The following is a 14,218-nucleotide window of genomic DNA, read 5'->3' on the forward strand; positions in this document are numbered from 1 at the left end:
ATCAGGTAAGCTATTATCTATTATTTGTTAGGATTGCACAATGTTTTTGTTTTTTTAATTTGTGGTGTACCAATTACTTTTGATTAATAACAATTGCTTGAATTGGAATAAAACACTAATTTCGTTTCTAATTGACCATTTCTTATGTCAGTGTAAGTCTCTGGGTTCATGCACATCACAGATGTTTAGTGATCTCATTAGGTTTTATTTCTCATTTTAATGACTAAATTATGTCAGTTTGTCATCAGCTTGTCATAGTAGACATTTTACATGCCCCCCCCCCCCCTTCCCCCCGGGCCTTCAACTCTTGATCTTTTTAATTATCTATTCATCCCATATTATTATTTCAGGATGAGTGAAGCATGGCTGATATTTTCTCATTGAAGTTGAACTTCAGTCAACAATGTAACTTAATTCAAGTTCTTTAAGTTGTACTTCAGTTAACAAAGACACTTATTTCATTTTTTTTTAAAACCTCATGTACTTCTAAGTAACTTGGAAATGAGAATGATTTGGAACCGCCTAGGAGTCATACAAGTAATGACAGCCATTTGCTATTTTCTGATCAAGCCTGAGATGCTCTCTTGTATTCCCAGACTCTTCAATCAACAACTATTTAGATCAACAAGTAACAAAGTTATTTTAGGTGACTGCTCTTTGTTGGTCGTCTGAATTTCAACCTGCTAGAAAATGTGACATGAAAGATGACAAGAAGAAGCTGAAAGATTGTTACAAAAATTGGATCTGCATGGAAGCACATGAGTTGTTTTTTAAAAACTAGTTTGTCATGAATGTAGTAAGAAATATATACTTTTAGGATCTACATGTTTGGCATTGTTGGAAAGAGTGGATTAATATGAACTACACTCCAGCACGGTTTCCTCAAACTCTTCAGGACAAGCAAAAAAGTTTGAGAAAACCATAGTTCAAGGAAACTGTGCCTTGCCAAAACAACTTGATGGTCTTTGCATCGTAGTTCGAATATTCACCGCATATTCCAGTATTTACCTCTCCCGAGGTCAATTTGTGGTGCTGAGCTGCAGCTGACAACTGCGTTACTCCAGTCTTCCCATCGAATAGACCCTAAGACAAATATCCACTTGACGATGAATTTTCATTTTTTTTTACTCAACTACATGTTGAGCGAGATAATGTTATACATGAAATATTACAAGGGGTTGGTGTATGTGTGTATGGGGGGCTCATGACATTCGTTTATTGTCGTAGTCAACTATTAGCAAATCACGGCACATGACATTGAAAATAGAATGAATGGCAAAGTGATAAACAGAGAGGTGTTGGTTATGTTAAACAGCGATGGAGTGTGTGAGTGGCTGTGTGTGTCTGCATGTGTATCACACTGTATACATATACCTACAGTGTAGATAGATACACACATACATAACTGTCAATGCCGCGATAAATCATCAGTAGTCTAAATCACTGTTCGCATTTTTTTAAAAACAAAACAACCATTAATAAACATTTTCTTATTTTGGCTGAATGAAATTGGTTCAAGAAACTGTGTTCCAGGTACAAATTGGTTCGAGAAAGGAATGAAATGATAACAAAGAATAATAAGGAAAAAATTCGGGACATTCAAATCAGTTTGAGAAAACTGTGTGTTCCAGGAAACTGTGCTGGAGTGTATCAATTTTGGAAGATTTCATGAAAGATCTTCGCATACAAATCTGCTTCGTAACCCAATGGTCAGGAAACAACAGTCAATATGCTCAATGTGACTGGAAAAAGGATAAAAAATTATTACAGCAGCTTGCACTATATGAATGTTATGCTAATGTTCTGTTTGTGAAGATTTTAGTTATATGGATAATTGAAACAGCAATGGTCATCATATTATTGACATCCTGTATTCTTACTAAGTTTTGGAAACTTTTGAGTAAAAACTAAATATTTAATGTTCTGCTTTATTTTTCTGTATGTATAAGTTATAAAATGGATTGTAATATTTTCAATTATCTGTTGATTGTTAATTAACAATAATAAATAAGAAAAGTAATTTTTTTTTTAATAATTTCTTTAACATTCCATAATTGTCTATGGGATTTACAGTGACATGCATGCCCCATGCCCTTTATTATAACATTTTTATCTCTTTCTATTCCAACTCACAAGTTTCATCTGCCATTTTTCAAACTTGAGCACAACGGTCTTGGTCACATTCAATGCCCCTAATTTATTCCATACTCATTTATACCCGGTTTAGTGTAATTTTCATAATTTCTTTTTATAAAATTCAGTTATCAAAGAGTGCACAGTGTGACCCACAGTCTATATATTTATCACTGTATTTTCTACAATTCTGAAAGTATGGGTAACAGGTCACCTAAGAATAGCTTTATCTTTTTTTCTTTTTTGTCTGTATAAAAATTATGGATGATGAATCAGCCAGGAATAGCTAATGAACTGGACAATAACAAATGGGTGTGGGGGTTCACAAATCTAAATTTCAAGCTGCTTTTGTATACATGTATATATACAGAGTAAGGTTAAAAAGAAAGATTATAATGCATTTATCTGAGGACAATGAGGGAAAAAAAATTTCTCCTCTGGAATTATCTCAAGCCAACATTGTTTACAGATAATTGTCTTTGTACTATTGTTTACTTCACTGATGTTAAAGATAAAAGCGTCAATTTACAATGCTGATATTATGATAACTTTTGTCAGAAAAGGCGTATGCACAGAAAAAAAACACAAACATTTAATTGTTGACCAAAACAAAAAAAATGAAATTAAAATATGTATCAAATATAAAAAAACATCGATGAAATCCCATGCAACTGATATAAGTAAAGATTTACTAGCTTAATAAACAAGGATTTATAACATGTTTAATTTAAAGTAATGTTAGAAAATTACAACTCAAAATTGAAATAAAATCATCATGGTAAAAATCAACCAAACCAGAATCCAACTAATCATCAAGAGTTGCCAGAAAGGTGTTCATCCTGACCGTAACATGACCAGATTTCAATCTTTAAATGATAAACTGACAATTCAAAAGTTTGCACCTTACCATTGGCTGAAATTAGTTCACCAAAATAATGGATATTACTTGTTGCTGTAATTCCTCGAGTCAGATATACAGTAAATTTTTGTTTCGATTGTTTTGATTTAATTTGATGACCAATCACCAGCTTTAATATCCATAATATATTCATTAAGAGATATGTTCGTCTTATCATTTTGAAATAGAAAGTTGTTCCCACTACAGAACAAAATGAAATCTGGCAACACTTAACAATATATAGTCGGAAAGAGAAATACAGAAATGATACAAAAATTTAATCAAATAAAAATGGGGAAAAAGGTACAAACATTCATAACAGCTCTATTCATATTAAACATGGTGAGACCTTCTACACACCAACTTTGCTAGTAACCGGTAGTGTACACTTTGTCTGGCACTGAACCTTAAACACTTTTTTCTGATCTTTATCTTTACATTCATAGTTTTGAATATCCATTTGTGAGATAGACGATGATAATCTTTATTAAATATAAATATCATAATGCTGATTAATTATAATTCTATAAGACATGGTGACAATATAAATATCAGAAAAAGTGTAGATTGGGTACTTATTTCAATAATGATGAGAAAATAGAGGTTATGAAGAAGTAAGTGGCAAATGAAAACGGAAAAGAAAAATATCACGATGTCAGAGAACCAAACAAGTGATCCAATTGATACGACACCCACTGCTCAGTGGCTAGTGGGTCTGCCTCTCTCTCTCTCTTTCTCTCTCTCTCTCTCTCTCTCTCTCTCTCTCCTCTCTCTCTCTCTCTCTCTCTCTCTCTCTCTCTCTCAGCCAGGCAGTGGGTGGTGTATCAGTTGGATCCCAGTTTTGACTCTATTACAATGTAAAATATTTATTCTCTGTTTTCATCAGGCACTTCTCCATACCCTTTATTTTGTCTCATCATTAGTGAATCATAAAAATCGAGTTTTAAATAACTTACATTATATTACAATGCTCGCTAGCCTTTATTTTATTGGCCAAGTCAATATTTAAGATTCTGTTCCTTACAAGGACACACACCTCCACTTATCTATTTTTGCTACAAGCCTAGTGATGGGAACTAAAATGTCTATTAAAATGCGTAATGAGATGTAACAGTATGGCTGTGTTAGATAAATGAGACAATAACTTCACAAAATGGGGGGAAAATTAAAAAATTTGCAGAACATTTTTTTTTGAGTTGGACAAAGTTACCTCTTCATATTAATGATGCATGCAATAAAGTTGTGTCATAGTTATAGAATGCAGGTAACATTGTGATTTGAATAATGGAAATAGTAATAGCTGATATCAAAAATAATTATGAGGTCTATATAGCACAAGGAAGCATGCTATCAAGCTACCTTTCCCATCCCTAACAATGGCCTTAGGGCGATCTTCCCTGCAGTCACCTCTATCAAATCGGCCACTTCCAATGCGACCAGCTTGGGACAGAGAGAGATAATTTAAATATTATTGTTTTGTAAGTGATGGGGGAAAGGAACAGGAAACTGGTATATGACTTTGATGTATCATTGTTTTTGAGAGATACCGTATGCTTGAAACTCTCAGGTAAAAAGAAAAAAATAATGGTAGAATAGTCAAGATCATATTATAGTCTTCATGAATAGATGCTCAGAAAAGCAGGAAAGATAAAAAGAAGTCAAGGAGACGACTAATCAAACAGAGAACAAAAGAAGATCCAGGAGCAATTTATTTTGATGTTTCGTCTAAGAACATCTATAATTTCCATCAAGACCCAAGCACAGGACAAGAGACAAGCACAGGACAAGAGACAGAAGGGATGTACTTAAATGCACGTATATATACATACATGGTTTCAATTTCAAGGGAAAACATATTTCATTTCATAAACGGATAAATCCATATAAATGGTTTCTACTCAGCAAAAGACTCCAGGCAGAAACCAGGTGAATACAAAGACACAAAGAAACATGAAAAGTACAAAAGTATTTGATAGATAGCTTGAGTGTGGATGAATTTTTAACTAATTTTCCACTTCTCAAGGGAATGTCCCCAAGGTATTAGTATTTGATTAAAGGATGAACAAAATAGGTCGGTATAAGAAAACATTATGTCAAGAACAATGACAATGTCAAAGAAAATTATCAAAATCATATTCCCCCCCCCCCCTCCCGATGATCAATAACATATTTCTGAGAGTCAAACCAATGCCAACATACCTCAAATATGTACAAGTTTCAAAACAAAGACATTTCTAAAAATATTGTAACTATGAGATATGCATCAATTATATAAAAAAAAAGAATTTATTGCTTTATTTAAAAAAAAAAAAAAATTTTTTTAATCGATTTTTCTTTTACTTGAAATGTAGTTCTTTCTTTTCACTGTGGACTTTGTTTTCCATCATTATTCCAAAGGATTTTATTTTCTAAATTCTTCATATCAAATTCAAGAAAACTGGATAAATAGTGGTTCAATCTGAAAGAATTCATGAATTGAAAGATTTAAAAGGATCTGTGGTAGTGTATATAAAGTTGTAGATTCATTACCTCTTATTAATGAGTGGGTATTTACGCTGTTTTAATATAATTAAGAATGTATAAATTAAAGACTTGCTGACTTTTTAAAACTTGTTTGTTTGTTTGTTTTTGTTTTTAAGGGTTTTACGGCGCTTGCAACACATTTAGGTTATATCAGCGCCAGTAAAAAGGAAGAAAATGGGATAGTAAAAAGTTCTAGAATTACAATTGAAGCATCCAAGAGAAAGTAAGACATAGGGAACTGGGAACAAATAGGGATCAGATGTAGATTCCAAGAGCATACCACCAATGTACTTAGTTTGAGATCACCTATAAGTCTCATCCGGACACAAGCACAAAATCCAACAATGAGGAATACACTCAAATGCTTACATAATACATCAAAAAATAACAAATATACTAATACATAACAGAGAGATGATTTACAAGGAAAATAATATCATCTCCCAAAACAATAACTATGCATTTGACTGTTTCCCTCCCAGCCAGGACTCCGACCAGGGCCAAGAAAAAAACCAAGTAATCTCAATTCCAAGACAAAGACAGAAAGCATGTTGGAAAACAGATATAAGGGGATAGAAGACACAGTGTGTACCTCCCTGCCCGCTATGGGAGGTCAGGATCCCCACCCAGCTTTTTAAAACTACAGGCTTTTAAAGAGACACACAATAAATAAATTTAAAACTTACCAGGTCGTTTGGCAGGCTCCATTTTGGCATGAGGATGGTCGTCATATCTGTGGACGAGCAACAATAATCAGAGTCAATTTTTAAATGACAATAGAGGGGAAAAAACAAAAAAAATCCCACCAAAAACTTGAGCTTTTATTCGGCGCAATATCCACTAAACGTGCTCAAAGCACTTAACAAAGGGTACCTGGCCATCAGCAAAACGTAACATGTAAGACAATGCATGATGCCTGTTAGGCGATATTATATTCTGTCCAGAAGCATTGTCACAATGCAATGCTCGACTAGATGCTCTATGGTCTCAGGTTCTTTGCCACAATGTGTACATGTGGGTCAGGTGGAAAGCCCCCACTGATGAAGCGACGCTGCCGTAAGACAGGTTCTCTACCAAAGTCGATTCACCGCCACCCAGTGCTTCCTCTTGCTGGCTACTTCTCTCCCTGTTTCGAGGAGTCCTCACCCCTTCAAGGGATTGAATTTGTCCAAACTGACTTCCATCTCATATGCGCAACCCTGTCCGAAGTCAGGGAAGCCAAGTATAAGAGTTTCCGGGAATTATTTCAGCTCAAAACTGGAGCACCATCCATTATGCGCTTGAGAGGGGTTTCTCCACTTCCCCTCTGTATTTTGTTAAGACACCTCTTATGGATCACCACTTGATGCTGGTGGGGGTGTTTGAGGCATATCATGGGCAAAGGTGTAATAACAGTTGACTGTCACTATACCACCCCGATGTCCAGCCGTTACACAGGCCCCTTAAACGACTGGTCCAGATATATGACTAAAGAGCAATCCAATCTGGTGCCCAAATGGCCATCCCGGGCTCCACACAACTAGGTTATTATGATCCGATTGTCATACCGCAACACCACATAGCTGAGAAGAGAAACTTTGAGATGCATGAGAATACGTACTAGATGACCACAAAAAAAAAAAACCCATCTAAAATAGACGAAGAAAATCTTTAAATGTTCAAAATGACATTTTTGCTTAACAAATTTACTATCTGCTTCTGAATTTAATTCCATCATCTAATGTAAAAAAAAAAAATAATAAAAAAAATAAAAAAAATAAAAAATATATATATATATATATATATCTTCTTCTTCTCTCATCTTCTTCTTCTTCTTCTTCTTCTTCTTCTTCTTCTTCTTCTTCTTCTTCTTCTTCTTCTTCTTCTTCTTCTTCTTCTTCTTCTTCTTCTTCTTATTATTATTATTATTATTTATATTTTGTCTATTTAAACAGAAAAATGAAAATTTTGCAAAGATGTCATTCCGCCCACCCTCTTCAAAACAAAACAAAAACAAAACAAAAAACAAATAAATATTTATTGCACGGCATAAAAATATATAAGGAGGGCATTGATGATCTTACTCCAAAACAACTTTGTCATTGTCCCATTCCCGTTTCCATCCACCAGTGTCTCCCATCTGTCTCTGTATTCTCTCATTGTCATATCGCTCCCTTTCCTGCTTCCACTGTTCATGATTTCTGCGTTCTCTGCCTGTCATCACCATCTCCAAATTCCTGGATGATACTGGTCGCTCTTTTTCCTGCAATACAAAAAAAAAATAAAATTAAATCAAACTTTAAGTTGTTAGCTATTATCGTTACTACTAGATATTTCACCTTGCTCACCTATATGAGGATTTATGTATTGCATATATTGAATGTCCTATTTTCATGTTGTTTGTGAAATTCAGAACCCTGCACTTCTGACGGTGGAATTCCATGCTATTGTGTTCTCCCTAGCAGATCGGCCTGAAGAATGATAAAGCAGCAACAAACTTACTTATTCATAAATCAGTATTGAAACAGATCACTCAAACAGCCTAAATTCACTCACCCTTTCTCTCATTGTTTTCATATTGTCTTTGACTTTGGCTAAGTCTGCGCCACCACCATAGTTGCGAGGATGTCTTTTGTGATCTGACCTTTCTGATCTCTCAGGCCTTTCTGACCCTTCCTTTCTGTCAGAACCTCTTTCCCTGCGCCAATCAGACAAGGGGTTGAAGGAAGGATCAGGAGGAGGATTCTGTGTGAAAGTTATAGATGTCATGATGAACAAAAAATATACCAACAGCAACAAGAACATTATTTACAAAAGCCATTAAGTAAAACACACAAATTTAACACTTGCTATCTCAGGATTGACTGTGGCTACTTTTACTGCGTCAAAATATACTTTTTTTCTGGGACAAATGATTAAAACTACTGTTTTTAATTTTTACATGATATTTGTAGCTGAATAAAACCATGTACACGCCAATTTTCTTTAAGATTGAGTATCTGAGTATTTAATTTTTTCCAATATTTTTAAGTACCAAAAGTCTTAGGGAGAGTGGACAGCACTGACTCAGAAGGCTAGGTTTGAGTGAGTTAGAAAAAAAAGTAAATGACCAATCATAATCAAAGCAGAAGCCGAATAACAATCATGATGTCAAACTTTTCCTCTTCGAAGGTTCAGAAAATAAAGCTGGTGCTTAAACAAGACTTGGTGAAGATTAACCACAGTTTTGTTAAGTTAATCGTAGGACAAGGGATTGAAACACCCTCACTGACTGTGAATCATACACCATTTCCACATTGCATGCATGCGCCAGGCTCTCTTATTACAATACTTCATCCTTCAAATTAACAAAACTGTCGTTAACCACAACTTTACATCATTTCGCTTGATGTGTTAGGATTAAAAAATCCTTGACATAATTTATCTTCAGATATATATATATATACATATTAATCTTGCTCTGTCCATTTAACAATCCTCAATCTAATGTTTATAGCCATCTTATATTTTTCTCCAAATTTGCTCACTTAATGGAACATTCCCATTTGAATCAAGTCACTGAACAACTTTCAAAAGACACTACAGACTTTCACTTTCAGGAGGGAATGAAATATATTATCATATCATACATTTAAATTATGAATGCCGAGGGTTGTATTAACTTCTCAGTCTATCCAAAAGGCATCAATCAATAAGTGCTTCAAAATAAAGAAGACGGATCTAACTGAAACGCAGCTTAATGTTAAATATATTCCTCAACCACCAAAACAAACAAAGAAAACCACAAAAAAAACAAAAACAAATAAAAAAAACAACAACAATAAAAAACATGGCACAACCACTGATCTTTTGTTTTGTTTTTAAGGGTTTTACGGCACTTGCAACACATTAAGGTCATACCAGCGCCAGTAAAAAGGAAGAAAATGGGATAGTAAAAAGTTCTAGAATTACAATTAAAGCACAAAAGAAAAGGTAAAACAAAGGGGAACTGGTTCAAATAGGGAACAGATGTAGATTCCAAGAGCACACCGTCAAAGTACTTAGTTTGAGATCACCTAAAAGTCTCATCCAGACACAAGCACAGGTCCCAACTAAGAGGAATACACTCAAACGTTTACCAATCATATAATATAATATGTAAACTAAACATAAAACAATGTATAACAGAGAGATTATTTACAAGGAAAAAAATATCATTTCCAAAAACTATAACTATACATTCGACTGTTTCCCTCCCAGCCAAGGAACTCCGGCAAGGATCAGGACAATACTAAGTAATCTCATTCCAAGACAATGACAGGAAACAATTGGGAAACGGGTATGGGGGGATAGAAGACACAGCATGTACCTCCCTGCCCACTATGGGAGGTCAGGATCCCCACCCAGAACCACTGATCTACATTCCTTCATTTTCGTTTTCCAAACTAAGAGATGAATCTTCAAAAATAACACTAACAGTATTTTCAACAATTATCCAATGACAAACTTTTACTATGTTTCAGTCTTAAGACTCTGTCATTTTTTTTATTAGACCATGGATTAACTGAGATGATTTGCTTTTGACACTTTATAATATAAAAAAATGTAAAGAGCATAAATGTTGCACATTTCAGGTACGATGGGTATGATTAGTAATTTAGTGATAAAAGTGACTAAAACACAATTATTCCTATTCAACATTATCTGTCAGAAATATAATACAGAAAATAATAAGACAATGCCAATATAAGGGATTTTTTTGTTGTTGGAGACAATGGCGAAGAGAGCATCCAATCTGTTCAAGTCGGAGTTACTAAATTTGTTATGTCCCCATATCAGAATAAAAAATGAGGAAAATGAATAATAGGTTTTAATTAAAAATATATTAAAATTCAAAACTTCTTGTTGCTATAATAACAAATATGTTTCATTCTTCACTGTGTCATTTTAATGTCAAATTGCAATTCAAATAAAAATCTTATAAAAGTTACTAAATTAAGGCATGTTTACTCTGTTAAAAATGCTTTTACTTAGATTGGGCTCGATATACAGAAAAATCAAGTATATACTTCTATTTCTGTTATGGCAAAAAGTATACATATCTTAAAGCCATAATACAAGATATTGCTTGAATAGCTGCCAGTTTTTTTTCATTAAGTTTCATTGATTCACAAAATTTACTATTATACCTAATAAAAACATTCATTCAGACAACACAGTTGCCTAACCTTTCTTATTCTCCATACTTCTGCTTCTAATTCTAGAAACACAATACATACTTACAGTAAAGCTTTAAATAATATATATATGAAAGAAATATATCTAGCCCCTTACGCTCTCTTTGAGTCGTCCATCATAAGGTTTAGACTTGTTTTGATTGTCAAGCTGCATGCATTATAAAAAGAGAAAAAAGGGATGAAATAAGAATTCAACATTAAAACTTACTTGTAGCTGAAATGAAACAAGCCTAATCTTTAAAAACAGCCAAATGGAAAATCAAAATATTGAAAAGAATAGGGAATTGAGTAAAAATAAAGGTAAGCTAATAATAATTTCAGGAAAATAAAAATGACGGAAAAAAAAAATAAATAAAACAAAGAAATATTCTTTTTAAAGGGAAAGAAAAAGAATCAAGTTTCAAAGCAGTAATATACATTGATATGCCTATGCTGATACAGGTCTATAAGAATTTGTGTTGCGCAATCATAACAGTATGACAATAATATGCCCATATGTTTCAGGTGTTCTATATGTTAACATGAAAAATAATGAAGGGAATCATATGCATGTGAAAAGACCAGATGAAAGATACTTTATAGATGACACGTCTCTTTTATTCCATATAATCAAATATATGGACGTCTGATCTAATGGGGCATCCTTGTGTGGAATTTCAGACAGATTTCATTTTCCTCAACAAGATAAATTCTCTGGAAATGTCTTGTCAAAATTTAAACGGTCCTGTAGAGGAAGCATATTGCTTTGTCATCATATCTTTCTGCAATATATTCTTCACTACCATAAAATCTCATCATGATTATGGTCAGAAACACGATAAGTGTTCAAGTTTAACGTGTGTATTATATATTACCCTTCCAAGATATACAGCATTAAAATGTTCTGCTCATAACAAATTATTGTGATATAAAATATGCACACAATTTTTTTAAAATCATATATAACATTGTCCAAATAAATATTGTTTTAAAACTATATGAATATCATTGAAAAAAAATAAAATTCTCAAAATCAATATTTATCCGGTAAAATGCGTCTATTTATTCATCAGGTCCAAAAACAAAAAAGCCTGAGAGTAAAGACCTGATGAAAAAAATGTCTTGCAAAGCTTATCTTCATCAAATGGTTTTACCCTAAAATATATAAAAAGGATAAATATCCATATTATTAAAAAAAACAAAAAAAACACAACAAAAACAACCCCCCCCCCCCCAACCCCCTAAAAAAACCCAATTCAAGTCTCTAACAAAACAAACAAACACAACAACAAAAACAGATAGCGGGGAGATTTTTAAAAAGCTGGTTTTCCAACTTTATTCAGGCATTCCTGATTCAAATTGCATTGGTTATAAGTACACAAAACTGGATGTGTACAACTATAGATGATAAACCTGTTTTCATTGTACAAGCTCAAATGTAAATTATATGAGTTAAAAATGATGTCTCAGATAATAGAATTGGTAGCAAGCAGGGATGAAGAATATAAAAATAATAGACAAGAAACAATAAAGCTGGGATTAGAGAAATCAATTATTTTGACCAAATAGCACACAACCTAGCATGCTCTGGAATGATAAATTTCAAGTCAATCATAAGGAATTTTAGTGATCATTTGAAATACTGAAATATCATCTGGCCATTTTTCCCCAATATATTATTTTCTCTTATTATAAAATCAAAACAAAACAGGACACATTCTAACTCTCACTAATTATACTAAAAAAGAGATGGATAATAAAATAAACATTTAAAAAGGGGCTTTGTCCCAAGCAGTTTATTTTCTTAATTTATTAAACATTAAAATCAATTGACTGTTACTTAGGTTTCGGCTAAGTTGGTAGAGCACTCACTTCACATGCAAAGGGACTGAGATAGATCCCGGGTGCAGTCGAGATTTTTTTCTGATTCCCCCTGTCTACCCAGCAGTGGATGAGTAGCTAGCTCGGTGTTAGATCTGATGGTTAGGACTTTTCAATAGACTAGCGTCCTATCCAAAGGATAGCAAGCAATTGCTATTGTCCGTTTCACGCTTAAGAAACTGGGATAAACTCCAACTCTATGGGCCTAATGGCTCTGATGGACTACTTAAGGTTTAAGCTGCACCACAAATTTAGCCAACAATCTTTAATGCAACTATTGCTATTTGTGATATGTTACTCTTGACCTCTGATTAAATGAATTTGAATACGAGATGATCTATCAAACAATAACACAAAAGACCCTTATCATTTTTGATTGTTTATATCTGCCTTTAAAATCATTTCCATTAGACTAACAATGGCAACTTTCCATTTATCTAAATTGAGACCCAACAACCTATTCTCTCTCTCTTAAAAAAAAATTCTACATTTCAAACTGAGTCTACTGTCTGTGATTTGGAAAGTCCTACCAATTGAGATTTTGAGACCCTAACAATTTATCTTAATAGCTTACAACAATATATTATCCTAAAGAAATATCCATAAGGCCATGCCATTGCAATACTCACCGGGTCAGACCTCCTGTTAGAGCGAGAATGTCCACCAGCATTGTAACCCTTCATACAGCAAATTAGGAATGTTTTGGAAGTGAAGGGGGGTGAAAATGGAAAAGAGAGAGAGAGAGAGAAAGAGAAAAAGAACAGAAAAAAATCAAATGAAGCGTTAAAATGGGCAGGAACTCATTCACTTTCAAATCAGATCAAACAATCATTTAATATCCAGCAAACAAAGTTCTCTTTAGTATTATTCTTTAAAAATTATATAATAATAGACACAAAGCCTTGGCCATAATTTGACCCACACACAAAAGACAAATACAAAGTTGTTTTTCTTTGCTGTCTTTTTTATACATAATGTCGACAGCCAAAATTGAATAAATCATAATTGGTAAACGATACTCAAAGAAACAAAAAAGTTAGTGACAATTAATAGTCCTAATTTTCTACTTATGGTATCATTTACACAGAAAGACTAAAGCTGGTCAATTCTTTACCAGCTTTTTCAAAGAGAAAGTCTAAGAGAGCCTTATATTACTCATTCTCTTATACACCTCAATTCACCCTTTAATATTTAATGATGCAATAACTTTGTTCAATTCAAAATTGTTATGTGAAAACAATGGTTTTCTGAAACAATTTTGAAAAAAGATGTATCCATATTAGAACAAGTCAAACATGGAAACATCCCTGCCTTGTTTAAACAGACTATTGAGATTTTTGTTCCATATTTTAAAGCTTTAAATCATGGGTTCAAATTAAGACTGTCTGTCTTGACTAACCATCATACTCATTACATGTCAACAACCACAATGGTTGTCAATAAGTATCCACATATTATCTAAGTAATAGTAGCCAGATAATGCCTTGAACATTGACGAATGCAGTGATGACAATGATGATGATGATGGTGGTGATGGTGGTGGTGGTGACAATGGAAGTGATGTTGAAAGAAAATACCCCTGACAATATACTTGCGATAATCAGCGCTG

General features: G+C 33.5%; 1 protein-coding gene across 9 annotated transcripts in view; it reads right to left on the reverse strand.

Moving 5' to 3' along the window:
• LOC144956471 (uncharacterized) overlaps nucleotides 1–14,218 on the reverse strand; it is a 57,355-nt gene that overhangs the window by 9,143 nt on the left and 33,994 nt on the right. For 2 of the 9 annotated variants that reach the window (XM_078887030.1, XM_078886995.1), the window contains 6 exons: nucleotides 13,239–13,286; nucleotides 10,847–10,897; nucleotides 8,090–8,278; nucleotides 7,618–7,796; nucleotides 6,241–6,287; nucleotides 4,391–4,471 (listed from right to left, as the gene is read on the reverse strand). In XM_078887030.1, coding sequence (XP_078743156.1) covers nucleotides 4,391–4,471; nucleotides 6,241–6,287; nucleotides 7,618–7,796; nucleotides 8,090–8,278; nucleotides 10,847–10,897; nucleotides 13,239–13,286 — 595 coding nt within the window. The remainder of the gene's footprint in view (nucleotides 1–4,390; nucleotides 4,472–6,240; nucleotides 6,288–7,617; nucleotides 7,797–8,089; nucleotides 8,279–10,846; nucleotides 10,898–13,238; nucleotides 13,287–14,218) is intronic. The other 7 variants (XM_078887037.1, XM_078887004.1, XM_078887045.1 and 4 more) reach the window with 4 other exon arrangements.

This window comes from Berghia stephanieae, chromosome 1 (genome assembly GCF_034508935.2).
Source record: "Berghia stephanieae isolate SIO BIC M18660-M18661 chromosome 1, UCSD_Bste_1.3, whole genome shotgun sequence".
Lineage (NCBI taxonomy): Eukaryota > Metazoa > Mollusca > Gastropoda > Nudibranchia > Aeolidiidae > Berghia > Berghia stephanieae.